Source organism: Cryptotermes secundus, unplaced genomic scaffold, assembly GCF_002891405.2.
Source record: "Cryptotermes secundus unplaced genomic scaffold, Csec_1.0 scaffold247, whole genome shotgun sequence".
NCBI classification, from domain to species: Eukaryota; Metazoa; Arthropoda; class Insecta; order Blattodea; family Kalotermitidae; genus Cryptotermes; species Cryptotermes secundus.
The window spans coordinates 1,690,706-1,717,087 of record NW_019740656.1 but is presented as its reverse complement, the minus strand read 5'-3'; the positions used below and the strand labels follow the sequence as shown (position 1 = coordinate 1,717,087).

At 44.6% G+C, this 26,382-nt stretch overlaps 2 protein-coding genes across 8 annotated transcripts in view; one reads left to right on the top strand and one right to left on the bottom strand.

Annotated features, from left to right (window-relative positions):
- LOC111872387 overlaps nucleotides 1–26,382 on the bottom strand; it is a 77,274-nt gene that overhangs the window by 40,725 nt on the left and 10,167 nt on the right. For all 6 annotated transcript variants that reach the window (XM_023866223.2, XM_023866224.2, XM_023866225.2 and 3 more), the window contains exon 3: nucleotides 14,761–16,153. In XM_023866223.2, coding sequence (XP_023721991.1) covers nucleotides 14,761–16,153 — 1,393 coding nt within the window. The remainder of the gene's footprint in view (nucleotides 1–14,760; nucleotides 16,154–26,382) is intronic.
- The window catches only part of LOC111872388 (islet cell autoantigen 1), a 29,140-nt gene continuing 26,648 nt past the window's right edge, over nucleotides 23,891–26,382 (top strand). The window contains exon 1 of one of the 2 annotated variants that reach the window (XM_023866231.2): nucleotides 23,891–23,989. The gene's annotated coding sequence lies outside the window, so the exon portion shown is untranslated. The remainder of the gene's footprint in view (nucleotides 23,990–26,382) is intronic. The other variant, XM_023866233.2, reaches the window with a different exon arrangement.

Below are 26,382 nucleotides of genomic sequence, written 5' to 3'. Positions count from 1 at the left end.
AAATTTTCAAACCGGACTATAATGAATCCGGACTGATCAAAGCCGGACTATGCGAGGTATTGCTGTATGTGGAAGCAATGAAGAAAATACACAAAGAACCAAATACCATAAGAACATTTAAGAATATGAAGAAGAACCTTAAATATTATTGCAAGTGTTATTAACAAACAAACAAACAAAACAAACGCCGTGGCTTTAGTCCGCAAGCGAACTATACCGACCGAGAGACCGCGGCTTGTCGGCGAAGTTAATGCCAACTTTAGCGGATAGAGAGTGTTACGTGGTCAGCGCAACGAATTCCCACGGTCGTTAGTCTCGGTTTTCTAGACCGGAACCGCTATTTCTTTGAAATAGCTCCTCAATTATCCTCACGAGGCTGAGTGGACCGTGTTCCAGACCCACTACTTCTCAGTAAATCTGGTAGCGCGGGGAATCGAACCCGGGACCTCTGGATCTGCAGGCAGCAACTCTGACCATTAGATCACAGACGCGGTCACAAGTGTTATTAACAGATTTTATAATATCAGTTAAAGAACAGAATTCTCCCTTAAAAATATCAGGTTTTCTCCGAGTACTTCGGTTTCCCCTGCCAATCTTCATTCCACCAATTGCTCCACAATCACCCTCACCTATCATCTGGGGCTGGTACAATAGGCCAGAAGTGGCCGCAGTACAAGGGACTTAGTCCAACCCCACTAGCAATAAAAAAAAGTCACACTAAAATTTTCTGTATATTTAATTATTCATATTACAGCTCTAATTTTATCATTCGGTGGTTGACAGAAATTAGAAGAACACTAAGAAAAATAATAGAAAGTAAAAAAAAAGTGCTACTCTAATTCAAAATGTTTATTGTGAGAACCATACGGAACACACAAATACACTCTGTGGGCAGAAAACTCAGTCCGTACCCCACAGGAAACCCATTGCGTCTCCGCTACAAAGACCAACCGGTTAATGCTGTTTAGGGAAACAGTTTCTGTTTATTGTGAGAACCGTACGGAGCACACAAATACGTGTACACTCTGTGGGCAGAAAACTCAGTCCGTACCTCACAGGAAACACTTTACGTCTCCGCTACAAAGACCAACCGGTTAATGCTGTTTAGGGAAACAGCCTCTGTTTATTGTGAGAACCATACGGAACACACAAACACACTCTGTGGGCAGAAAACTCAGTCCGCGCCTCACCGAGTAATATTCGTTTCCAGGTTAGAATAACACACATTTTACGTCTTATATCCATGTGATCTCTTTACTGACTGTCCCCTGTAATGCCTTGCTTTCCCGCAATACCGACTAAAGCACAGGTAGCTCTCACTGTCCTTTATTACTGCTATCTTTCGAATTCTTTCATAACCACCTACAATAATCCATATTCGTGCATAACTCAATAACCGTACCAGATGATGTCATGACGTGTGGGGGGAGTGGGGGTACAGCACCACGCATTCTAAATTTCGGCATTAGATACAGGTGAGTAGTCAGCTTCACACCCCAGCTACTTTACCCCAGGAGAAAGAGAAGTCGGTACCCAGTGGACATGTGGAGAAGAGATACAAATTCTTGCCCAGCTGGGAATATGCCCACAATTCCTCGATCGTTCAGCCAATAGCCGAGCCGTTAAACCGACCGAGTTATCCGTAATTATATGGTTGTTGATAATTACGTAACATATTTATGCTCACACGATCAACAAAAACAGTGGGTAATAGGACGGTATATTTGAGTCACTTATTGTAGTATGGGTGTTAATATAAGTCAGCGGAGTTACAGGCGCCACTGAGCTGTCCAGTATTAACGTACTAATTGTACAACGTAACACTGAATCAGCAAAACAAGCCATTTCGTGTTGAGTAGCGGCCATGAGCGACGCCATGTTCTTTTTTTTTTTTAGTGGGGGCTGATAGTCTTCCAAGGTAGGCAGCCACTGTTCGAAAAAAAAAGTTTACAAACTTACAGTTATTCCGTTTAACGCTATTTTTACTGATCTCTCAAGGGTATTAAGGATAGAAAAGTCACTTCTAAAAATACTCTTTATCTTTTTGGTATTAACATATGATACTATATCTTTTTACTAAAAGTTCAAGGGGAGGGGGGTTACCTGAGGTAGTAGTGCCATGTAAACTCCTTGTACAAATTTCGGTGTAAAACTTATGATATAATAGTAATAGTACAGGGTGTTCAATCAAGGAGGAAACTTCGCATCACCGCTGATCCGGCCCAACATTCCTCACAGATTGCTGCTGTAACTGTAACGGCGCGCGTTTATCGGCGCTAATGACTCATTCTGCTACAGCAGCAGTTACAGCAGCAATCTGTGAGGAATGTTGGGCCGGATCAGCGGTGTTGCGAAGTTTCCTCCTTAGCTGAACGCACTGTATAATAGTAATTTATTTCTTCAACGGCTGAATTAGAGCCAGGGCGGTGCAATCTACCTTCAACAGGAAAAGCAGGCAACGAGGCCCTCCTTAGCCACCACATCCTCTTTCTCTTCCCTTCTGGATTTGAAACGTTACGCCTGTCAGGAATTTTCCATCTTGTATCTTCAAGTTCATCACAAAATTCTGCCACGGAACCTTATCACGAGCCAGCTTCCTCCAGATTCTAATTAATATTATCCTTCTCTATATAATTGTAGATCTCTTCCCCTTAATATTTCGAGCAAAACCCTGTAAGCGCTTCTCACATTTCCATGTGTGCTACACGTCCCACCCATCTCCTTATTTTAATCCCTGTAACAAAGTATCGAGCGGAATGGAGTAGCGGCAACGTTCTACGTCCGAATTCTGGAGAAGCTACGTTCGAGTCTTAACAGAAAGTTGAATATTGGCCACATTGCTCCTTCATCATGACAACGCGCCCGCCCACACATCCCTAAAAACCAAAGAGTTAGTGACTAACAACAACATGGTCATCGTTCCCCATCCTCCCTACTCGCCGCACTTAGCCCCTTATGATTTCGTATTTTCCCCAAATTGAAAATGAAACTGAAGGGATGACGTTTTGAAACAGTTTCTTGACATCCAAAGGGAACCGCAAGCGGCACTCGACAGCAGCAAGGAAAGTGATTTCCACGGTGCATTTAAAGCGTGAAAAAAAAAATGGGCTCGCTGTATACGTTCTCAAGGAGACTATTTTGAAGAATATGGCAGCCAAAATTAAATTAAGCCAGCATTTCTTTTTACCTAGTCCGGGAACTTTCCGATAGCACCTCGTATGCAATGTGTCTCGATGCGCAGAAGCCTCTCTTCACAGTTAAGCGGTTAATAAACACCAGTCCTTCGTTTGTTAATATAGTTACCTGGCGCAGCCCATTCCTTCATACACAGCAGGCGGAAATTTACACTGCAATGCGCATGACAGAGTCCTACCCAAATCAGTCAGACTGTAGCCTGGGCAACTTCTTCAGCTCCAATAGTTAATACACAGTACATCGCGTGAGTTCAGGAAGAGCTTAATTGTTACCGTCGCGACCTACCGAGGCAACGGGTCAGGGTTACGAAATATGGCGTAGAATCTTTACGTTACCAAATGATGGCTGTCACTTCGTACCTCGGTTGCGTGAATTCCTCATTTACTAACGTACCAATATCGACAGGTTATAAGATGAGAGAGGAGGGCATGTAGCACACATAGGAGATATAAGAAATGCATACAAAATTCTGGTAGGAAACCCCGAAGGGTAGACTTAGGCGCAATTTTTTAATGACTCTTCCAGCCCATTCAGGGCCTAGGCCTTTTTTTCAGTTCCGTAATATTTTTTCACAGCCCGTAGGAATCCTTGGACGAGTGATCAGTCCATCGCAAGGCCGCTACCTAAATACATGATAGCACAAACACAGAATAAACGCATACACATCAAACATCCATACCTTGTGTGGGATTCGAACCCACGATTCCAACGTCGGAGCGAGCTAAGACGGTTCATGCCTTAGACTGCGCGGTTACTGTGACCGACTAGGCGTAAATGGAATATTAAAATACGTCTTAAAAAGACAGGACAGGAGGGGTATTGACTGGATTCAGCTGGCTCAGGATACAGTCCAATGGCGGATTTTTGTGAAGACTAAAACGAACCTTCCGGTTGCTTGAAACACTGACAATTTCTTTAGTTGCTGAGTAACTATTAGTTTCTCAAGAAAGAATAAGTTTCAGAGAGCTAATAATCATGTCGAAATTGCAAAACACATTATTGAATGCTGTTCCCTCAGTATGTTTTTCTCGTTACGTAAACTAACAAAACAAACTCCGTGACCTTTAGTCCGCAAGCGAACTATACCGACCGAGCGAAGTTAATGGCAACTTTAGCGGTTAGAGGGTGCCACGTGGTCAGCGCAACGAATCGCACGGCGGTTAATTTCGGTTTTCTAGACCGGAGCCGCTACTTTTCCTTTCAAGTAGCTCCTCAATTATCCTCATCAGCCTGAGTGGACCCACTATTTCACAGAAAATCTGGTAGAGCCGGGAATCGAACCCGGGACCTCTGGATTTGTAGCCAGGAACGCTGACCTCTAGACCTCGTTACGTAACAAGTAGTGATATGTACACGTTTCGTTGGAAACACATCCTGTTCTCACAAACTTACCTTAGTTAAACACATTACTTGCTACATAAAAATTGTGATTTCTTCAATAACGTTTCTATTTCCATTCTTCACACACCAACATTTCATGGACATACACTTCAAGATCAGTCACATGTAACTCATAAACCATAATACTGTCCGGCTCCAGAAAACTACCCTTGTTGAGGCATCCAACGGTTCTGTGAGTGCAGCCTTCAACTTGGATCCGTCAGCAGTCCGGTTGCGACTGCATGTTTGTGGGTGCATTATAAAGCTCTGCAGGGGAACAAGGAAATCAGGCATGTACTGACATTGTTAACCAAGGTCTCTGCAGGTCAGGATGATGGCAGAAGTCAGGGTACCAGTGCCGGCTAGAAAAAACATAACGTGATGAAGGATGTACCACATTTCTGCACATCCTCAAAGTTAAGCGAGCGGTTACATCAACGCTGGGAAAATCCATGTTTACCTTCATCACTTGTATAATATTCTTTGTGCCACGTGTTTCGAAGAGCATAAACGCTTTATTTGGTTTCTAATTATACTTCGGTCTCTTATTTATTTATCTCTTCGTTGCTCCTGAAAACACGTTTTTTTTTCACATGAAAATGCTTTCACTAATCTGTCTCTTTTAGTCATATTCTTCGCTTTGACTTTTTCATATACGAGAAAGTGTTATCGTGAAAATATCCATTTCGATATTTTGAAACATTTACACGTTTTGGCGCCATTAAATAAGAAAAAAACTTTTCTTAATGCAACCTGTTTGTGTATATATCTGTATGTATTGTCATGTATATAGGTGACTATATAGACGGGGTTTGGGGGTTGGTGACTCGATTTATTGGCCACTTATACACTCACGTCTCGTGACTACACTTCACACATCACTGTCACACAGACTAGTGTCCTCAGTCTATTACAGCCTTCACTAGGCGTTTCCTAGCAATGGATTTTAATACAGGACCTATAACAGTCTCACTGAATTACACACTCCAAATATCACACATACAAGTGTACTCTACGCAGCCGCACTCTGCAACTAACTCTTCTTCACGGCCCCAAGTACAGAACAGGACACTCAACTCACTCGGCCGCCCCAATATCTTCCTTTTAACCCCTCTGCACGGACCGAGTGGAAAACACAGCCACTTATGTTGTAGAGAAACTCTTACCGAGCCGTTCCTTAACAACGGCCGCGGCGAAGATCACAGAAAACACCCTTTCAAACAGTAACTATATTGCTAGGGCCGCGCCATAGCTCAAGCGGTTAGTCGCTGGCTTCCTACCGCGGCGGCCCGGGTTCGATCCCGGGTCTGGTCAAGTGGGATTTGTGGCGGATAAAGTGACGCTGGGGCAGGTTTTCTCCGAATACTTCGGTTTCCCCTGCCAATCTTCATTCCACCAATTGCTCCGCAATCACTCTTACCTATCATCTGGGGCTGGTACAATAGGCCAGAAGTGGCCGCAGTACAAGGGACTTAGTCCCACCTCACTAGCAATAAAAGAAACTATATTGCTACGTGCGTATTCGTTGCCGCGGGAACGTGTTTACCGAGCCATTGCCCAGAAACAGTCGCTGCTTACAGTCACCGACTAGGAACGGATCTGTAAGACACAATATGTATGTATGTATGTATGTATGTATGTATGTTCCACTTCCTAGCGTCTGAACGATTAAGCGCATCTTATCTGTATTCGGCATATAAGTGTTTATCCGTGCCCGCTCAATATGAACATTCTAGCTTCTAAAGTAATGGCTCCTCACAGGAGCGTCCAAACAAATCTGCAATTTACTCGAAAAGGGCTGAAACGATTTTGATTAAATTACCAGAATTTGTGGAGACCATCTTCCTAAATAAAACCGCACGCCTTCTACACGGGAAGATATGGGAAATGTCTGTGCCGGTTTTGTTTCATAGCCTCACTGACTCGAACACCAAGCGGGTCGTTACATGCACCGTTTGTGGCGTGGTGCCGATGGCAGGATACTTAGGAAATGAAAGGCTGATATCAGCCCGAACATACGAGGTTTGCGTTTCCTTTGCTGAGTGTTGCAGGACTAGATACACAAGACAGAAAAGCAAAAGATTAAAATATTATCCTAGAAATTGAAACGTATCAACATAACTGTGCCCAGTGAAAGTTCACAGACGTATCAGAGGCAAGTTCGGCCTCCATCTTCAGGGTTGAAGAATAAGTCAAACCAGAAAGCAGATCTGGTTGCTGGTGTACCTTACTTCATGATCATGAAGATTGAGGCAGTAGGTTCCTCCGAAAATTGGTAACAGATGTCTCTGTACAGTAAACCCAGACAGTCGCGCTCGGATTCGATTATATGCTGTCTGCCAAATACGCTGTAGTAAAAGGTAAAGTTGTCTCTATGCTTAACTAATTAAGCACTACGCTATGAAGGCGTATGGGGGAGTGGATGTATAGAGCCACATTTTCTTGGCCTCGGCACTAGCTGGAGGTGAGTGGTCAGCTTCACGCCCCTGACGCCCCCCCCCCCGTACCAATTGGATAGGAGGCTGGGTGGGCCCCAGAACCGGTCTGGACGGTATGGAGAAGAGAAAATTCTGACCCTATTGGGACTTGAACTCGGACCCCTCGGTTGTTCAGCCCCGCAGGGAGTCGCTATACCGACTGCGCTACCCCGCTGTAGTAGCATACGAAAACACAGGCGGTTTAGCTTGTGCGTATGTATTTGTATAACCATCTTGGTTTCATTCGATGGCGTCCTCGTTAGGTTTGTCCAACGTGGATTCACGAAACGCGCTGCTTTCGAGGGACGTATCCCCCCGCGTTGGGCGAGGGTTTACAAGACCCGTCCTGTTCTCGAGCCTGCGTAAGGACATGGCCTCACGCCTGTCATATCGCCAGTTCTCGCCAGCTGTTATCACGCAACCACTACGGAACAACCGATAACGTATCACTAAGGTCTTTCGGTAGCCCACAGACAAACAGGAACTACCTCAAGACATTTCCTCAGATACAAATGCGTGTAACTTACAGAGGCCACAAGGCGTGTTCTTATCATGTACATTCAGCAACCACATATTAACCTTTGTAACAGGCCGCGAAGGCCCATACGGTTGTGAGACGTCGAGGCTCCCAAATTATCTCTAAACAGTCGACTCACACATGGCGGTACGACTGTGAGCCTTACGCGCCGGNCTTTACCCCCCCCCCCCAGGAAGATCCCTGGTACTCATTTCTGTTAGAAGCTGAGTCGACTCCAGGGCCAAAGTGTAACTGGTAGGATTAGGTAAATTGAAAAAATCCACCTTATCGGGACTCGACCCCGCGACCTTCCGGCTTGTAAAATAACGCCTCAACCAATTACGCTACAGCGTGCCCCGCGATTTTCTTGCAAATAATATTTTTAAAATTCTAGTTCCTACCTCACATGAAACATTGCAATGCTGTTTATGGAAATTGTAGAAGTTCATTCTAAGAACAACAGGAAACATATGTACAGTGCGTGGTTATGATACAGAGTTCGTGAATGCTAAAGCAGGTGGTATTTTCGTATAGCAGCCATTGTGCTTTACAGGAATCATACCATCACATGCCTGCATTTTATATGCAGTAATTTGATATGCTGTAATACACACACACAGGGTTCGAGGTTCTGACAGCGGGGGTCACGAAGAGTTCTATCTACTGGGATAAAACGCCGTGCAGTCCGTTTAAAGCCAATAGACGTTTCGGAGGAACATGTGAAATCAGCGTGAAGCAGGTAAAAAGCTTGTTACCTGCTTCACGCTGGTTCCTTGGTTTGCATATTCCTCGGCCGTGAAGATAGAGGCGATATCTTCTTTCGAAACACGAGCCCTCTCCCAACTACAACACGTTACGGCAAAGAAGACCGTATTCTTCAAAGTAACCGCCGTGATAACCTCAAATCCAGCAGACGTATGTTTCATTACGTGATTTTTACGTTACAAATGTCACTTCGACACCTAAAATCCGACGGTGAACCTCAATAGCTCAGTCGGTATAGTGACGGGCTTACGGGCTGGATGGCCGGGGTTCAATTCCCGAAAGGGACAAGAGATTTTCTCTTCTCCACAGCGTTTAGACCGGCTCTGGGGCTCAATAAGTCTCCTATACAATGGGTACCGGGGACTGTTTCCCTGGGGGTGAAGCGGCCGAAGCGTGGAGCTGCCCACTCATCTCCACTCTCCCATTAAGTCGTGTACCTCTTCATGGCGTGGTGCGTAAGTAATTAAACACAAGGGCAACTCTACCCCAAACCCGACGACATCAGGGTACCATGAGCTGGTGGTCCCTGGCTACAACTAACAGCTAATCTATTGCTCCCTTCGCGCCCGTGGTTTTACATGGGTCCAAACTTGGTCTCTTACATTGCAGGAAGAGGGTGTTCGAGAACAGGGCGCTGAAGGGGAATATCTGCGCCTAAGAGGAGAGTTTACCGAAGTGAACGGAGTTCATGGAGGTAGGCCTAGGCCCACTGGGGCTGTAGTGCTAAGGGGGGGGGGAAGAGAGAGAGAGGGAGAGTGTTTAAGTAGTTAGACCGATCAAATCAAGGGAGAAGAAAGAGGGCACGTAGCACGCACAGGGATGAGAGTGATAAATACAAAGTTTAGTAGGAAAGCCTAAAAAGAAAAAGGCCACTATCAAGACCTGAATGTAAATAGTACGATTATACTAAAATGAATCTTAAATAAGACTGGTGTTGACTGGATTCATTTCACTCAGGACAGAGAAATGTCGGATTCCTGTGAACACGGTTCTGAATCACTCGTCCACTCGCTTCCGTGTGTAATGCAACACAACCTTTCATTTTAAAACGTCATTTACAACCACATTTAAAAGGCATAACATTTCATTAAAATCACATTTTTTATTTAATTGTTGCAACATGTTACTGGCGTCTCAAGGAGTCGACTCTATTAAGTTAATTAGTTTCTTCACTTTTACTTTAAAGTGCTTATTTACTTACTCATGGAGCTGAGCCCTTCTGGAGGAGCCGCCAATTCTGCAGCTACTCAAGAATTTCCCAGCATTTTATGGAACCCGAAGGTTCATTACTGTGTTCACAAGAGCCCTCCACTGGTCCCTATCCTGAGTCAGGTCAATCCAATCAATACCATCCCATCCTATCTCTCTAAGATCTATTTTAATACTGTTCACCCACCTACTCCTTGGTCTTTCCAGTGGTCTCTTTCCTTCTGGCTTTCCCATCAATATCATATATGCATTCCTCTTCTTCCCTATTCGTGCTACATGCCCTGCACACCTCATTCTCCTTGACTTGATCATTCTAGTCATACTTGGAGAACATTACAAGTTATGGTTTTACTTTAAAGTACTGATGTTTAACAAGATTTATGTAGGTTACCATGATATTCGTCACAGATGAATAGTAGCCAGTTCTGAGTTGTGACACCGTGTAGTTTTGTGGCTGGATACTGATATCGGAAGACCATAGCCTTAATAACTGGAAACCCCAAAACTTATATTAGATGATTCTGTTTACCGATTTCAGTCCAGCGCTAGTTTGCGCACAGCAAAACTGCACATGTAATATAGGAATAACAAGTTTGATCACGTGACACCAGTGATGATTTGCAGACTTCAGAGTAGCAGAGAACAGGAAATACCACTACGAACTGAAAATGACCACGATGATGACGACATTCAGTCAGTATACCTCGGGCTACAGACCGTATATTTTGACTTGACCTATGTGTGCGCATAAGAAGTCCAGCAAGAAGTAGCGTAGCACTGGTTGCAGATGTATTGCGGGAGGGAGGGTGAGTTATATTTTGTAACTAAGGCCCCGCTACAACCCATACACATCACAGAGCCCTTATCTCAGTCACTGGACTCAACCAAAAGCACTGCGCATTCTGTTGAGAGGAGACAGGTAAAAAAGACAGACTGTATGCACATTCTAAAGTGAAACCGTGCTGCTAGACAATGTGTGGGCGTACAGCTTTGTCTTATACACGTTCGCACGTTGAGCCAGAACAGACACTACAAAGGCGATGCAACCAGATTTGCGGGGAAACAGAAAAGAATGGTGCCTTTTCTGTACAAGAAAATTTCCTTATTCAAAACTACCTCGTAGAGAAGTCATACGTACATAGGTAACGGCTTCCTGAACCACTTCCTGTCATTCTATTAACCCTTGGTTTCGAAGTAAACCTTTCTGTACCCCACGCAGCTGGGAAGTTAAGCTGTTGACGTTTTTAGACCTTATCGACTTGTGCCTAACAGCGTACAAAAGATATTTCACGCAGGCGCCCTGGGGCTCACCTAATCTCCTAACCATGGATGCCTGGATGTTTCTATGGGGACTAAAGCGGCAGGGGGAGTGAAGTTGACCACGCATCTTCATCCATTACCGCGATTAACGCATGGAGCTATGCCTCCATTTCCCAATACGTCTTCATGTTATAGTGCCTAATAAAGAACGGGAATAACTTTACCTCCGGTCTAGAAAACCGAAATTAACGGCCGTGGGGGTTCGCTGCGCTAACCACACGACACCTTCTATCCGCTAAAGTCGGCACTAACTTCGCCGACAAGCGGCGGTCGCTCGGTCGGTATAGTTCACTTGCGGACTAAAGCCACGGAATTTGTTTTAATAACTTTACCATTTGCCCCCATTAATCAGACTTCAAGTATCCTTTGTGGACGGCAATCACGCTCGATTCAGAACTGCTGACATAGAAGTGGAGACTGGTAACTCTGCCGAGATTCAAACGGAGCACCTCACAAACATAAATGTCTATTGCTAACCGTTACACCATCCTGCGTGGATGGTATATCATGTTTAGACACTGTGCATATAAGTTTTCCCAAATTTGTCTGCGCAAAAACTGAGTTTATATAAAACTTAAATCTTCGTTGCCTCCACTTTGGATACAGTGAATTTTCTCTCTCACGATCAACCATGTCAATATGGAACGAATTTCAACGCATCTGTAACTGCCTCTATCTCTAGGGACGGCCCGAAGACCAAGTTACGTGATATATCTATCATAGCTAACTTTTCCACTGCAGGCAATGCTAATCGTATCTTATGGCCTTGAAGATAATAAACAGCATAAACTATGGTTGAAGGCCGGATGAACTGTTTTTTTAATGGAAAAGGCCAAAAGCCAATCGTTCACACTCAAATGACATTTTACATGAAGTTACCGGCAAGAACATATACTTACTACAGTACAGGCATGAAAAGACAAATGAAATCCATATAACTGTGAAACATGAACACTTCAGAAAAGTTCTCATCATATCGATGGAAACCAAGAAGGTAAGAAAAAAAAAGGCAAAGCCATCCCTGTAACAGGCTATGGAGGCACATAGGGTTGTGAGACGTTGAGGGTCCCACATTATCCAGACAACTGGCTCACAGATGGCGGTAAGTTTGTCAGCCTTACGCGCGAAACCAAGAAGGGAGCAAGAAATAATTACAATGGTTTAGATTGTGGTTGTGACTACATGGCGTCATAACCCACGAGACCACCTCTACCGCCATAAAGACCTAAAATCTCATCTCTAACGCTCAGACACGTTTCCGTTCCGCGACAGATGGAACGAGTTCGCAGGAACGCCGATAGAGGCGCCACTTGGCTGCATTACGACAGCTACGTAGAGGGGATACACGCGAAGCAAATAACTACAGAGAACATACAAGAAAACCGCATCAAAGCGCAGATTAAATCGCCACCTGAAAATGGTCCATACTGTTTATGTATACCCGGCCAGATTTACCATTTGTTCTCACCGCTATATCCAAAAGAGGAAAATAAGCCAAGATATGGGTGACTTTACATTTTCAATTCTGCTGAAACACAAACAAAACTCTGAAAAGCAATCAATCCAAGGATATATGGCAGAAATATGCAACGATTGGATGATATGCTGTGACAAGTTAACCCAATCGCTGAGTAATATAAATGAATACACGAAACGAAAAAAAAATTATGAGACTAAATAAACAAAACACATTGATATTTAGCCAATAACCTTTAATATCTGCTACAACAGCGTATATTACATCAGGTACAGCAACTTTAGTTATAATTAGTTTATGGTTTATGTAACAGCGGTATCAAAAGTTTAGACTCTGCAGCACAGAACAGTAATGGCAAGTGCATATGAGCCGGAAATTATTCGAAAGAAATGATCGTGGACTAATACGAGGTACTATCACGGTATATACTTGGATGGACTGAGGAAAATCATGAAAAATTCTTCCTGAAAGATTCTTCAAGATTCAAACGGGTCATGTCCCGAACACAAATCCGAAGGAATACCGCTTGAACGAACTGTCTGGGTTATCTCATGCTGTGAAATCGCGGGTAATCTTGTCTTGTCTGGGCAAACAGGCTGCACGTCCATATCACACATACTCGTACATCCTGACGTGGGTTCCACCGTAAAGATTAGCGTTTTTCTTTCTTACTGGAAAGCGATAACAATGATTAATGACTTCTTGCTATGTTATCGTCTGACGAGTCGACAGTCAACTGTCCGTGTTTTCAGAACTAGCCGTTCTCAGCAGAATGCATGATAAATTTGGCCAACAGAGCGTTAGTTACAGAGCGTCACCCTCCCTACTACCCACAATGCAGCTACAACCACTGTCCCGTTCATTCTTGCCGTACTGCTCATTTCTCCTTATACGCAACCCAGAAGCCAGGTCTAAAACTAATGTCTGTACTCAACTGCAGTCACAATACACAATCCCGGATCTTATCCTGTGTCAATTTACACCACGTCATTTCCCCTTACTTACTTACTTACTTACTTACTTTAGCCGCGCCATAGCTCAAACGGTTAGTCGCTGGATTCCCATCTCGACGGCCCGGATTCGATCCCGGGTCTGGTCAAGTGGGATTTGTGGTGAACAAAGTGGCGCTGGGGCAGGTTTTCTCCGAGTACTTCGGTTTCCCCTGCCAATCTTCATTCCACCAATTGCTCCACAATCACCCTCACCTATCATCTGGGGCTGGTACTATAGGCCAGAAGTGGCCGCAGTACAAGGGACTTAGTCCCACCCCACTAACAATAATAAAAAAATAATACTTACTTAGTTATGGAGCTGAACCCTTCTTGAGAAGCCAAATTTACAGCTACTCAATTTCCCAGCATTTTGTGGAACCTGAAGGTTCATTACCGTGTTCACAAGAGCCCTCCACTGGTCCCTATCCTGAACCAGATCAATCCAAATCATACGATCCCATTCTATCGCTCTAACATCATTTTGCAGTTTTCTCCAACCTCCTGTCACTTCATCTCTCTTCGGTCCAAATATTCTCCTCAGCACCCTGTTTCACACCCACACAGAACTACAGGCAAATTTATAGTTTTGTACACAATTATATAAAATATCGCCGTGTACAGTAGTCCTATGTTCAAATCCCGACCGTGAGATCGGTTATCCTAACTGCGATCTTTCGTGATATTCTTCAGTACCTCCAGACAACGTTGGAATGGTGTTCCAAAGTAAATTACGACCTCCACAGTACATGCAGACTTCCAAACTCAACTTTTACAATAATTCTGTCCACACTGTTGAAAGAAATAATCTCTTCTCACCCTGTAACCTGCCCGGCGCTGGGTCAGAGCTGAAGCCCCAGACTTAGAGACCGAGGCTGTGATAATGTGCTGCGTGACAGGACTATCGCACACCTCAAAGAGGAGTAAGGTGTAAGAATGTTCTTGAGGTTAGGCACTTTCCAGCCTTGTTCAGAGTTTCAGCCATCTCAGCATTCTGTTGCCGCTGACAGACCATCAACAGTTAGAGGATGGGTGTTCAGGAAGACGGTGAAAAGAGATGAAGGAGCAGGAAGAGACAATGAGATAAGGAACTAAATTGTATAGCTGAATGGTGAAATGAAGGACTAGACGTGCAGACGTGTATATGCATGGAGAAATGGGCACTAAATTGTAATTAGAAAACCCGAAGGTAAAAGACCAATTGGGAGAGCTGGGCGTTAATGGAAGAATGTTAAATTGATGTTAAACAAACAGGGTGTGGAGTGGACTTAACTGACTCAAGATACTGATTAGTGTCTGGTTCCTGTGAACACAGTAATAATAATTCTGGATATAATAAAAACTGCGGAGGGCTTTCTTGGCCAGCTCCATGCGATGACATTAATGCCACAACCGGTATTCATAGCACCAAAATCAGGTAGACGTACTTACCGATGATGTAACGGCAGTGAGTCAACCCATTCCTGAACGGTTACCGGCGATTTGCGAGCAGGTGACTGGGAACAGGTACTTGCTATATGGAGTTGAAGTTTCGGGGGTCGTTGGGGTCCCTGTGAATCTGATGACGACAATCCGGAGGAAGTTGGGTGCTCAGTGGATGGCGGTTGGTCCAGCACAATACTAGGGACTGACATTGTGGAACAGTCTAGTTCATCAGCATCAGACCCTACGACACGGGTTTCCATGTCGGGTTTCGCCACAACCACTGAACATTCCCGTACCACAGACATACCCTTCATCCCTTCATCACACACACTGTCTTGTGGTTCATGTGAACATTTCGTCTTCGCACTCAGTGACATAGTAGAACCGACACTTGCAGCAAGCGGCAGAGCCGCACCTGATTGCTTCTCACCTGCTAAAGTCTTCACCACACATTCACCCAACTTTCCGTTAATGAGTGTCGCTAACTTGTCGCCCGAAGTGTCGGTACCAGAAAGTCCTTGATACAAAGCGAATTCCTTCGATACTACAGCAGAATCGTTCGTGCCGTCGCGAACATCCGTCGCCCGCCCTTTGGCAGTGCAGGCGTCATTGTCGGTAAGTCTCCATTGCGTCATCTCGCCTTGTTGCCAGCATTCCCGGCTTTCGTCGTCGTCAGAAGCCGTAGTCAAAATGTAAAACTCTTTATTGAACTCGTGTTGCTGTTTCGGCGTGTTACATATGACTTCATCACATTCTGTAGCGGACTTACTTGGAATGTAGGATGTTGGTTCCTCAGGATTATGTTCTAATGGAATGTGTAGACGTTCTGCAGCGGGAATTAAGGTTTTGGAATGTGTACAATTTTCTTTATCGTATAACTGATCTGGGTGTGGATTGTAAGGAGAATCACTGCTGCGTTCCTTTTGGAGATCTTCCGAACGGTCACTAACAATCAGTTCTTCGGGGAAAGTGTTTTGGTGTACTTCATTAAGCCCGTTAGTGTTTATCCGCGGTTTCGTGAATGTATCTTCAGAAACAGTAGCTACAGGCGACTCACCGACGGTTTCCAGATAATTCCTTCCATCATCAACATTCACGTTCCTCGTATCTTTGCTCTCAGAATCCCAGTCGTCGTGTCCTCGTTCAGAAGTGACGCTGAAGAACTTCTTGAGACGTCGGAGGGGACCAGGCGAGTACTGATTCCAGCGGCTGGCCAGAGACCGTCCCAATTGCAAGGAACGTCGCTCTGATGGCAATGAAGATGATGATGATGATGACGCGTCCTCCTCTTTAACACGGTCGCCCCACTGCGGCGATGAGGACGCCCCCTGTTGCGCCCGTAACGAGCGCACCAGTACTTTCACGCGTGTCTGGAACCACGCAGAATGTCCAGTGTCTCCTGCAACAATTGTAAGAACATAAACCAATATTTACGTCTCGATGTCAAACACTACTATGTACTTAACACACTATACTGTGCGTACGTCATATGCACATGCGCAAAAGCGCTCGCCGGATGAAACGAAGGATAAGAGAAGTTTACTGGTATTGTTCTGTCGTATCTATCAGTAGTGACAACATTTGGATTTGATCATGCTGTAAGCCAGTAGCTGTAATTGTAACGACGCTGTTATTGAAACGGAAAGGGACTTTACGAGCACAAACAAGTACATCAGTATGTAAGATTTGAGTTTTTCACGGCCGTGACTATGAAGAATGACGTCTTCTGGGATGTGGCGCCGTGCAGCCACCTGCTCACGCTGGGTCCTCGCTCGCGGATTTTTATACCCTGAAGATGGAGGCGATACGTTCCTCCGAAACGTCGGGTACATAATATCTACACGGCGCCACATCCCAGAAGACGGCATTCTTCAAGTAAGTCAGTATTTGCTATGCTGGATTCGAAATTCTCACAGCACTGACTATGAACAGTGTGATCATCTTGGCTGTGAGGCCGTGCAGTTTGGTAGAAGTCCTTCATCAGTTCGAGAGAACATACTTCCTCCATCTTCAGGGTCGCCGCGTGCTTGCTGCTAGTTTCTTATTTATTTCTGGACCCTAAGATAGAAATATTCATCCCTCCGAAACGTCAGTGCAAGTTTACCGAATCACACGGCGTGACAACCCAGACTATAACACTTTTCACTTCTACACTAGTTTAATTTACTTTCAGTAACGGAGAACTTTGCTTTTCACGAAAGGCACCTGTTGTTGTGTTGTGAAACTTGAGTCTATTGTCCTAGAGGAAGAACAGGTTGAGTGTGCTTTGAGAACAGGGCACTGAGCAGAACAGTAGAACGTAACGAGGGAAGAAACACTGCCAGACTAGAGAAAGCACAATGAGGAGCTTTATAATTTGTAATCTCCTCCAAGTACTTCTAATCTGATTAAACCAAGAATGATAAGGGGGCGGGGAATGTAACACTACTGTACTAGAAATGCGAAACGAATACGAAGTTGTGGTCCGAAATCCTTAAGATCAAATACTAGGTAGATCTAGGGGCATATGAGGATAATATTAAACTGGATCTTAGAGAAAATATGTTCAAGGATGTCAACTGCATTCAACTTGCCTAGCAGAGGGTCCCACAACGGGCTTTTGTGAACACGGTAATGAACCTTCGCGGTGCATAAAAACTGTCAATATCTTGACACTTTAACTTTGTACGAAGCAGTCTACATCATGTAGTCAGTACATTCGGTAGCACTTCTGACTTGTATTCTGAAGCTGGCCGGTTCAAATATCGGCGGGGACACAAACTAACCTGACTTGTTCATGAATTTTCCTTAGTCCCTCCAGGTGAATTTCAGCACAGTACCTTGAAATAGGTTACGGCCACTTCTTTCCATACCCTTTCCAAATTATCATTCACTAATCGCCCACTACTCTAGGGTATGTAGTCTGAGCTACCGACTAAAACTCATCTCCGTGGCTTTAGTCCGCAAGCGAACCATACCGACCGAGCGACCGCCGCCTGCCGGCGAAGTCAGTGCCAACTTTAGCGGATCGATGGTGTCGCGAGGTCAGCGCAACGAATCCCCACGGCTGTTAATTTCGGTGTTTTAGACCGGAGCCGCTATTTCCTTGAAATAGCTCAATTATCCTCACGGGGCTGCGTGGACCCCGTTCGAGACCCACTACTTCTCAGAAACCGACAGCTTCGGCAAATAAATAAATACTGTGGCGTAAAACTAATCTCGTATAAATCTGAAAGCAATCTCACGGAGAAACCTTTGACGTTTCGCAACTGAACTTCATATGAATGCCATGCCACCCAGACATGCCAGAGTGCGCACGGGCTCACCCTCCATGATCTGACCAACCTAATAACATCTGGTGAAGAGTACATGGGCATGCCCGTATCTCAGTCCTCCCATCCCCCCACCCCCATGACAACGTGGTCATTTAAAACAACATTTTAGATCTTACTGAAAACAAAAAGCTGTACGTCTCCACCACAGGGTAGGACTTGTACATCAACTGTAACTGTCGCTGTTATAGACTGCACTCTTCGCCAAGTATAATTAGAATGATCAAATCAAGGAGGATGAGACGGTCAGGGCATGTAGCACGAATGTTGAGAAAATGAATGCCAGAAGGAAAGAGATCCCTGTGAGAACCAAAACGTAGGTGGGTGGACAATATTAAAATGGATCCTAAAGAGCTAGGGTGGGATGGTGTGGATTGGATTGATCTGGCTCATGATAGGGGCAAGTGGAGGGCTCTTGTGAACACGGTGATGAACCTTTGGGTTCCATAAAATGCTGGGAATTTCTTGAGTAGCTGCGCAATTTGCGGTTTCGCACGAAGGGCTCAGCTTCATAAAGTTAGTTTAGTTATATGCAGGGTGAAACACACAACAATATAACTTGAAATAACTCATTTATTATCCAACTGAGTTCGGAAATGCTTCAGACATAATTTGCATTATTTCAAAGGGAACATCAAACAGATTACTTTCATCTTTGGTTTTGAACACGATATCGAGGCCAGTTTAACATTTTTTAAAACAGAACTTCAACATTTCATTCCCACAGAAGATGTACAGCAGATCAATACGAATTCAAGGACCATAAACTAACCATCATTTCGCAGAACTGTTCGTTGTGACATCGCCACTCAAGGCGCAAGAGCGAACCGCTACGTCCGCTGCTTCGCCGGATTGGGGGAGCTAAAACGCGCGGCACAGCTCACAGCTGTATGAGTGACAGTCGGTAAACAGGTCACAAATGGATAGAAGACGTAAAACATGTGATATTCGAGCGTGGGAACGAAAACACCTATTTCTCGACATATCCACCAACACTGATACACCTACCCCATCACTTTGCCAGTGCCTCGAAGTCTTTTGACTGTTGTCTCAGCCAATTCGGCACTAGATCGGCAATCATCCGCGACTTTCGAACACCCCTGAGAGAATTTCTCGCCCCAGTTGTGAACCACATTACGCGACAAACACTTCCCACCATAAACAGGAAACATTTCTTTATGAATTTCATTTTCACTGAGCACTTTTGCCCGTACAAAACGCACAACAGAACACTGCTCTTCGGTAGTATATTCCTCAAGCACTGTCACCATTCTGACTACTGAAACCAGCCTCTCAACATGCGCATGCGCGTCTGCTACCTAGACTGTCATGAAGCTGGGCTGCACTGCTACATAATGATACACAGAAAACTTACTGCGTCCATTACAGCTGTTTCAGGTCCATTTGTGACCTGTTTACCGACTCTCCCTTGTACTTCGAGCGTCCATATCACGTGAACGATTCGTTGTAGTGGAACTCGGGTTACGGTCGCTGGATTCGTACTGATCTGTTGTATAATTTCTGTAGGAGCGTAATAATCAACTTCTCACACAAAATGCAAGACACAAACTATCTGCTTCATGCATCACAAGCCCCCCTTCAAACCATGCAAATTTTGTCTGAAGCTTTGCCAATGGATAATAAAAGAGTTATTCCAGGTGATAACGTCAAGTGGTTATAATTAGGGTAGTGTTCTTCAGTTTGTCCTGACGCCGTTTCCATGGACACCAAATGCAAAAATCAATCTCATTTAGTAAACAGGCCATAAATAAACGGCACTGTTTCAGCCGGTATTACAGAACGGTACCTACATACTGGTATTATTATATTTATTTTATCGAACTGTCTTTCGAGAAATTTCCAAGTTCGTGGCACGCATATTCAGCGGAGGAGCGTTTCTGCCCCCCCCCCTCAAGGGCTATAATGTGTAGAACAGGGCCAGGAGAAGAGCCATATTTTGAAACTGTATCCAGAGTTGGAAATTATAAAATTTTCGCGTTTAAATTTCAAAGTCAAATGCACTAATAGTTCTAGCTTCTGTGAAAAAATGCCGTGCAGTCCGTTGAAAGTGAACCGACGTTTCGGAGGAACAAGTCTCCGTCTCCAGGGTCGAAGGGTTGCTCTGCTTGCTACCTGCTTCAGGCTGGTCTCTTGCTTGGCTTTTTCTTTGGCCCTGAAGATGGAGGTGACATGTTTCTCCGAAACTTCTGTTGATTTTCAACGGAGTACAAGGCGTTATATGCCAGAAAAATGAACGCTTCATAATCACCGCTGTGAGAACCCATTAAACCGACATTTCACTGGCCAGGGAACGACAATTTATAGTACTGAGGGTCAAAACGTACTCTTGCATAGGACATTAGATTTTTGCGGTTTTGTAACTGAGGCGGTATGACACGAAAGTGCGCAGTGAACATGATCACTATTCTACAGTTATTGGCCAATCAGCGTCCACCAAATTGACCGCTGATCTCTGCCCTGACCTTTAATAAATAATCCTGATTGAGCCGTCGACCAGTAATAGAGCTTTCCTAATAATGAGGTCAAGAATCCTTGCAGCAGTATGGAATTTTCCTTATAGAACTGGACTGAACTAATCAGGACTTTTACGCAAGGAATATACAATCTCGGTTTAAATGTTTTGCGTAATGTAATTTATTCAGGTGCAGGACGATAAAAATCTCTCTTTATACGAGGGGCAGCCAGTAAATAGGTCACAAATGGATATAAAACTAAAACATGTCATATTCGAAACTGGAAAAAACATTTATTTCTCGACAAATACTCCACCAACATTACGCGACAAACATTTCCCACCGTAAACAGGAAATATTTCTCTATGAACATCCTTTGCATTCATTCCTTTTGCCCGCAAAAAAAGCACAACAGAACCCTACTCTTCGGTAGTATACCCCTCAAGCACGGTCGCCATTTTAACCACTGAAACCAGCCTCTGAACATGCGCGTCTGCTACCAAGATTGTCATGAAGCTGGACTCTGCTGCTACCTTTTACGTCCATTTGTGACCCATTTACTGACTCTCCTTCGTAAAAGGTAAGGTAAAGTTGTCCCTGTGCTTAACTAATTAAGCACTACGCCATAAAGGCGTATGGGGGAGTGGATGTATAGATCCACATTTTCTTGACCTCGGCATTAGCTGGTGGCGAGTGGTCAGTTTCACGCCCCTGCTGCTTTAATCCTGGGGAAAGAACCCCCGGTACCCACCGGATAGGAGATTGGGTGGACCCCAGAGCCGGTCTGGACGAGTTGTATAAGAGAAAATTCTTGACCCTACCGGGACTCGAACTCCGACCCCTCTGTCGTCCAGCCCGTAGCCACTGAGCTGCTCCCAGCCTCGCTTTACAATGTACGCTTAACGCACTGCGTGTCTCTAGAGGGCCTCTTGGCGATTGGTGAGCTAAACTAAAAGGGACCGAAAGCAAGTAACGGTCTCTTAAGCCATTTCGTCGTAAATTCGGTAATTAGTCCCGGAACTGAGGGTTTACGTTAATCCTCAGAGGCTCAACACCTCTACTACAAAAACCTATCACTGGACACGATCCCATCAATTCAGATAAGATTTATATTAATGCTATCCCCATATCGACCTCTAGGACTCCCAGGTCTCTTTTTTTCCCCTTGGCACTACAGCCCCAGTGGGCCTAGGCCTACCTCCATGAACTTCTCCGTTCACTTCAGTTTTTCTAGATCTTACACATTCGGTAGGACTCCTTGGGCGGGTGATCAGCTCGTCGCAAGGCCTCTACCTGTACACAAACACAGAAAAACGCATATACACAAACTACACAGCCATGCCCTGAGTGGGGTTCGAACCCACGACCCCGGTTTCCAAGCGAGCGAAGACAGTACATGCCTTAGACCGCTCGGCTACCGTGACCGGCGGACTCCCATGTCTACGATCCTAAAATGTTGTTATTTCATGAAGCTTCGAAAAAATATCCAAATTTCATTGCTGTTTTTCTGTGTGGCTTAAACAGTACCACGAGTCCCATATGAAGCGAATACTTACTTTCTCATTCAGTTGCAATACGCAATAAACCAAACAGTATTTGCGAGTCTGTGATGCGGTATGGTGATTGATCCATAAACATAATTTACATGTTAAATTTGACATTTTCTTTATGATGTACTCAAAATTACAATTATAACGTTGGTCTGAATCTTGAGAGTTCATATCCATCGAAAACCAACTCCAGCGAACAGACTGGTATACACAAGTAACGCTCTAGTACTCGAAAGGTGCTCGGTTCACATCTCAGCTGGGACACTGACTATCCTTAATGCTCGTGATTTTCCTCAGTATCTCCAGACAAATTCCGGTCTAGAAAACCGAAATCAATGGCCGTGTTAATCCGTTGCGCTGACCACGTGACACCCTCTACCTGCAAAAGTTGGCACTAACTTCGCCGACAAGCGGCGGTCGCTCGGTCGGTATAGTTCGCTTGCGGACTATAGGCCACGGATATATTCCTCACTGGGCTTCCTATACGTACCACTTAAACAACAAAAGGCATTGATTCTTTCCATAATTTCGTGTAGCAGAAAGGTACTGCAGAATAGCATGTCACAAGTCCGGAATACTTTGCGAGTATAACTTGTAAACTGCACTACAAAGGAGAACTTGACTGCGATATACAGACTAAAGGCAGTCCTGAAGGAACACGAACTAGGGAGGAAGGTGATCGGGGAGGTCACGTCGCCTGGAGAAATTCATGGCTCAAATACTCGTGCAATACGCAAATCATCAAATCCGATTATAAATAAGGAAACATCAACATTTAAACGTATGTACAGATAAACACACAGAGCAGAGTCGCTCACACTGCAGTATAGCTGTCTAACACATACTTAATATTATATTATCTTTAATAATAATAATAATAATAATAATAATAGTACACAATTTCAACTTTGCACAGGGATTTCCGTTACATCACTATTAAAAGGAGGGGCACGCGGTAGCGTGCACTATGGTACAAGTCGGAAGGTCGCGGGTTCGAGACCCGATGGAGATTTTTTCAATTGACCTAATCCTTCCAGGAGTACTATGGCCCTGGGGTCTTCCTCAGCCTCTAACAGAAATGAGTACCAGGAATCTTCCTGGGGGTAAAGGGCGGCCGGCGCGTAAGGCTGACTTAAAAACAGGCCAAACATTTCACATACGAAGATTTGATTCTAAAGCCTTGTAGTTCGGAGACAGCCAATCGTTTCGTAGGAACATATCGTCTCCATCGTCAGAGTCAAAAAGTACGAATGCCTCAAGATGAGCATGGAGCGTATTTTTTTTTGGGGGGGGGTTATTAAATTACTCTGTCAGAAACTCGGACTACACAGGAACGAATCGATCAATTCTAGAGGGTTTGCTCCGTTCTGTTTATCTCAAAACCCGTAAGACATGTCGTACAAGTGTCCTGAATATGGAAACGTGTTTCAGGTTTTTCGACAACTCTTGCCCAAAACTTTTTTTTTTCTTACTCTAAGGAATATTCAGCGAGTTACGCGGGAACCAAGGTCCAAAAATCGTGTGAAGGTCTTCATATAAAATTTCTGTTGCCCAATTTTAACCAAAATTGGAACTGGGAAACAAATGTTACACTCCCAAAAATCAAATTTCATTCAAGTCCGTTTAGTGTGTCGCGAGTACGTTTTATGCGTACAGAGGGGCTGAGCCATTTTTGATAAGCATCCCCCGCAGAGGTGCGTTCAAAAAGAACGACTATTACAATAGCGTATTCCAAACAGCAGTGGAAATGAACAAACGGAAGGAAAACTACTCGTAAAAGCACGCAGACGCAATAGGAACCCGAAGTCCTGAGTTCACTGACTTGGTGCACCTCTGTCGTTCAGTTGTCAAATGACCAGCAGACACGAGGCAACGGGGCAACATCAAGACTGTAAAACAGGTATGAATATAACTCGTAGATATCTACAGCAAGTAATAAAAAACTGAAATATTATATTTAAAGATGGAGTACCTACATATTTTCAGATGTACACAGTATATATATATATATATATATATGATATGAATATGAAGAATATTCTAAAGCAATTTTAAAGCGTTCATGATAATCGTATGGGGATACAGGAGACAGTAAAATACAACACTACATATAACGGTCTACAATAAAACATGTTTAACATATTAAACACGAATAATTTATTAGAAATTAAATGTAATAAATTGGCTACTGGGTAATGCATCCGACTGTATCCGGCATGTGGTCGATCTCATCTGGGACATTGGATATTCTTGAGGGCTTTCGTAATTTTCCTCAGTCACTCCAGGCAAATACTGGGAAGCTACCTCAAATAGATCACTACTGGCTAATCACCCTGTCATTCGACCCCTTACACTAAAAGGTAAGGTAAAGCTGTCCCTGTGCTTAACTAATTAAGCACGACGCCACGAAGGCGAATGGTGTAGTGAATGTATAGATCCACATTTTCTTGACCTCGGCACTAGCTGGAGGTGTTTGTCAGCTTCACGCCCCAGCCGCTTTACCCCAGGGAAAGAGCCCCCTGTACCCATTGTATATGAGGTTGGGTGAACCCCAGAGCCTGTCTGGGCGATTGGAGAAGTGATAATTGTTGACCTTACCAGGACTCGAACCCCGACTCCTCGGTCGTCCAGCCCATAGCCAGTCGCTATACCGGCCTATGAGTTACAAAGGTGCTGTATGTAAAGGTAAGGTCCCTGCGCTTAACTAATTAGGCACTACGCCATGAAGACGTATGGGGGAGTGGATGTTTAGATCCACATAATGGCGCTACATGAAGCCATAAATACGTTGTATCTGAGGTTCTGACTGCGGTCTTCTGAGATGTAGTTCGGAGAGAGATTCCGGTGTTTCAGAGCAATATATCGCCTCCATCTCCAGGGTCCAAGACTAAGCCAAGCAAGAAACGAGGAGAATCGGGTGGCAAGCTGAGATTCTTGCTTGGCTTACTCTTCGACCCTGAAGACGGAGGCGATATGTTGCTCCGAAAGGTGGGGCTTTCATAGAAATACACGGCGTCACAGCCTAGAAAGCCGCACTGTTAATAAACGTAATTTGATGGACGACATATAACAGGGTTGGTTGATTCTAAAGGCCTTTATGTAAGTGAACATTTCATCTGTACGGTTTTACTGTTTTCATGCTGTATGAAAACCCCGATGGGTGCGAAACAGGCCAAATACGTCAGGTTAGAAAGTCTGACATAATATTTTGTTGTAACGTAGTAGTAAGAAAAGGGTGAAGCTATCCCTGTAACAGGCCGTGGAGGCCCATACGGTTGTGAGACGTCGAGGTTCCCACATTTTCTAGACAATCGGCTCACAGATGGCGGTAAGGTTGTCAGCCTTACGAGCTGGCCGCCGAGTCGACCCCAGGGACATAGTGCGGCTGGAAGGGTTAGGTCAATTGAAAAAATCCACCTCATCGGGAATCGAACCCGCGATCTTCCTGCTTGTAGTACAGTGCCTCAACCAACTCCGCTACAGCGTTCCCCCATGTTATAGCAGTACATAACTGAATAATACTATACCCAGGGATGTGATACCTAATAATCTCTCAAATGTTTACCGACGTTTCGGATGAACTATCTGTTCCTGAGTATGAAAGCAACCAACCAGCAACCATTTCTTCTTGCTACTTGCTATCCGGTTGATTAGTCTCCTCTTTAACCCTGAAGATGGAGTCCGTGCGTTCCTCTGAAACGTCGGTAAACTACCAGATTGCATGGTATCACATCCCACGGATGTACTGCTCGGCCACTGCAATAAGAACCTCAAATGCGACGTCAATCGTGATACAGCAGTACCGGAAACACTGAAGATACAACGGCGTGTAATCTCATAAGAAAAGTTCTTCGTAGTGACCACTCTGGAAGCCTCAAACCCAACAACATTATTAAGAGCAATACGTCGGTAGCGTAGCTGCCTGGGGCACTATGCTACAAGCCGGAAGGTCGCGGGTTAGATTCCCGATGAGGTAATTATATTTTTCAATTGACCTAACCTTCAGCCTCTAACAGAAATGAGTACCAGGAATCTTCCTGAGGGGTAAGGCGCGGCCGGCGCGTAAGGCTGACAACCTCACCGCCATCTGTGAGCCGATTGTCTACAAAATGTGGGAGCCTCGACGTCTCACAACCCTATGGGCCTTCACGGCCTGTTACAGGAATAGCTTTACTTTTTGGCAGACTAAAAATTATTTCTGGAAATGCCCTAAAACTGGATGCCTCTTGAAATGAACTGACTGCAAAACTGGAGCAGCTCACGTGTCGTTCTATGAGGCTCAATTTATTTCCG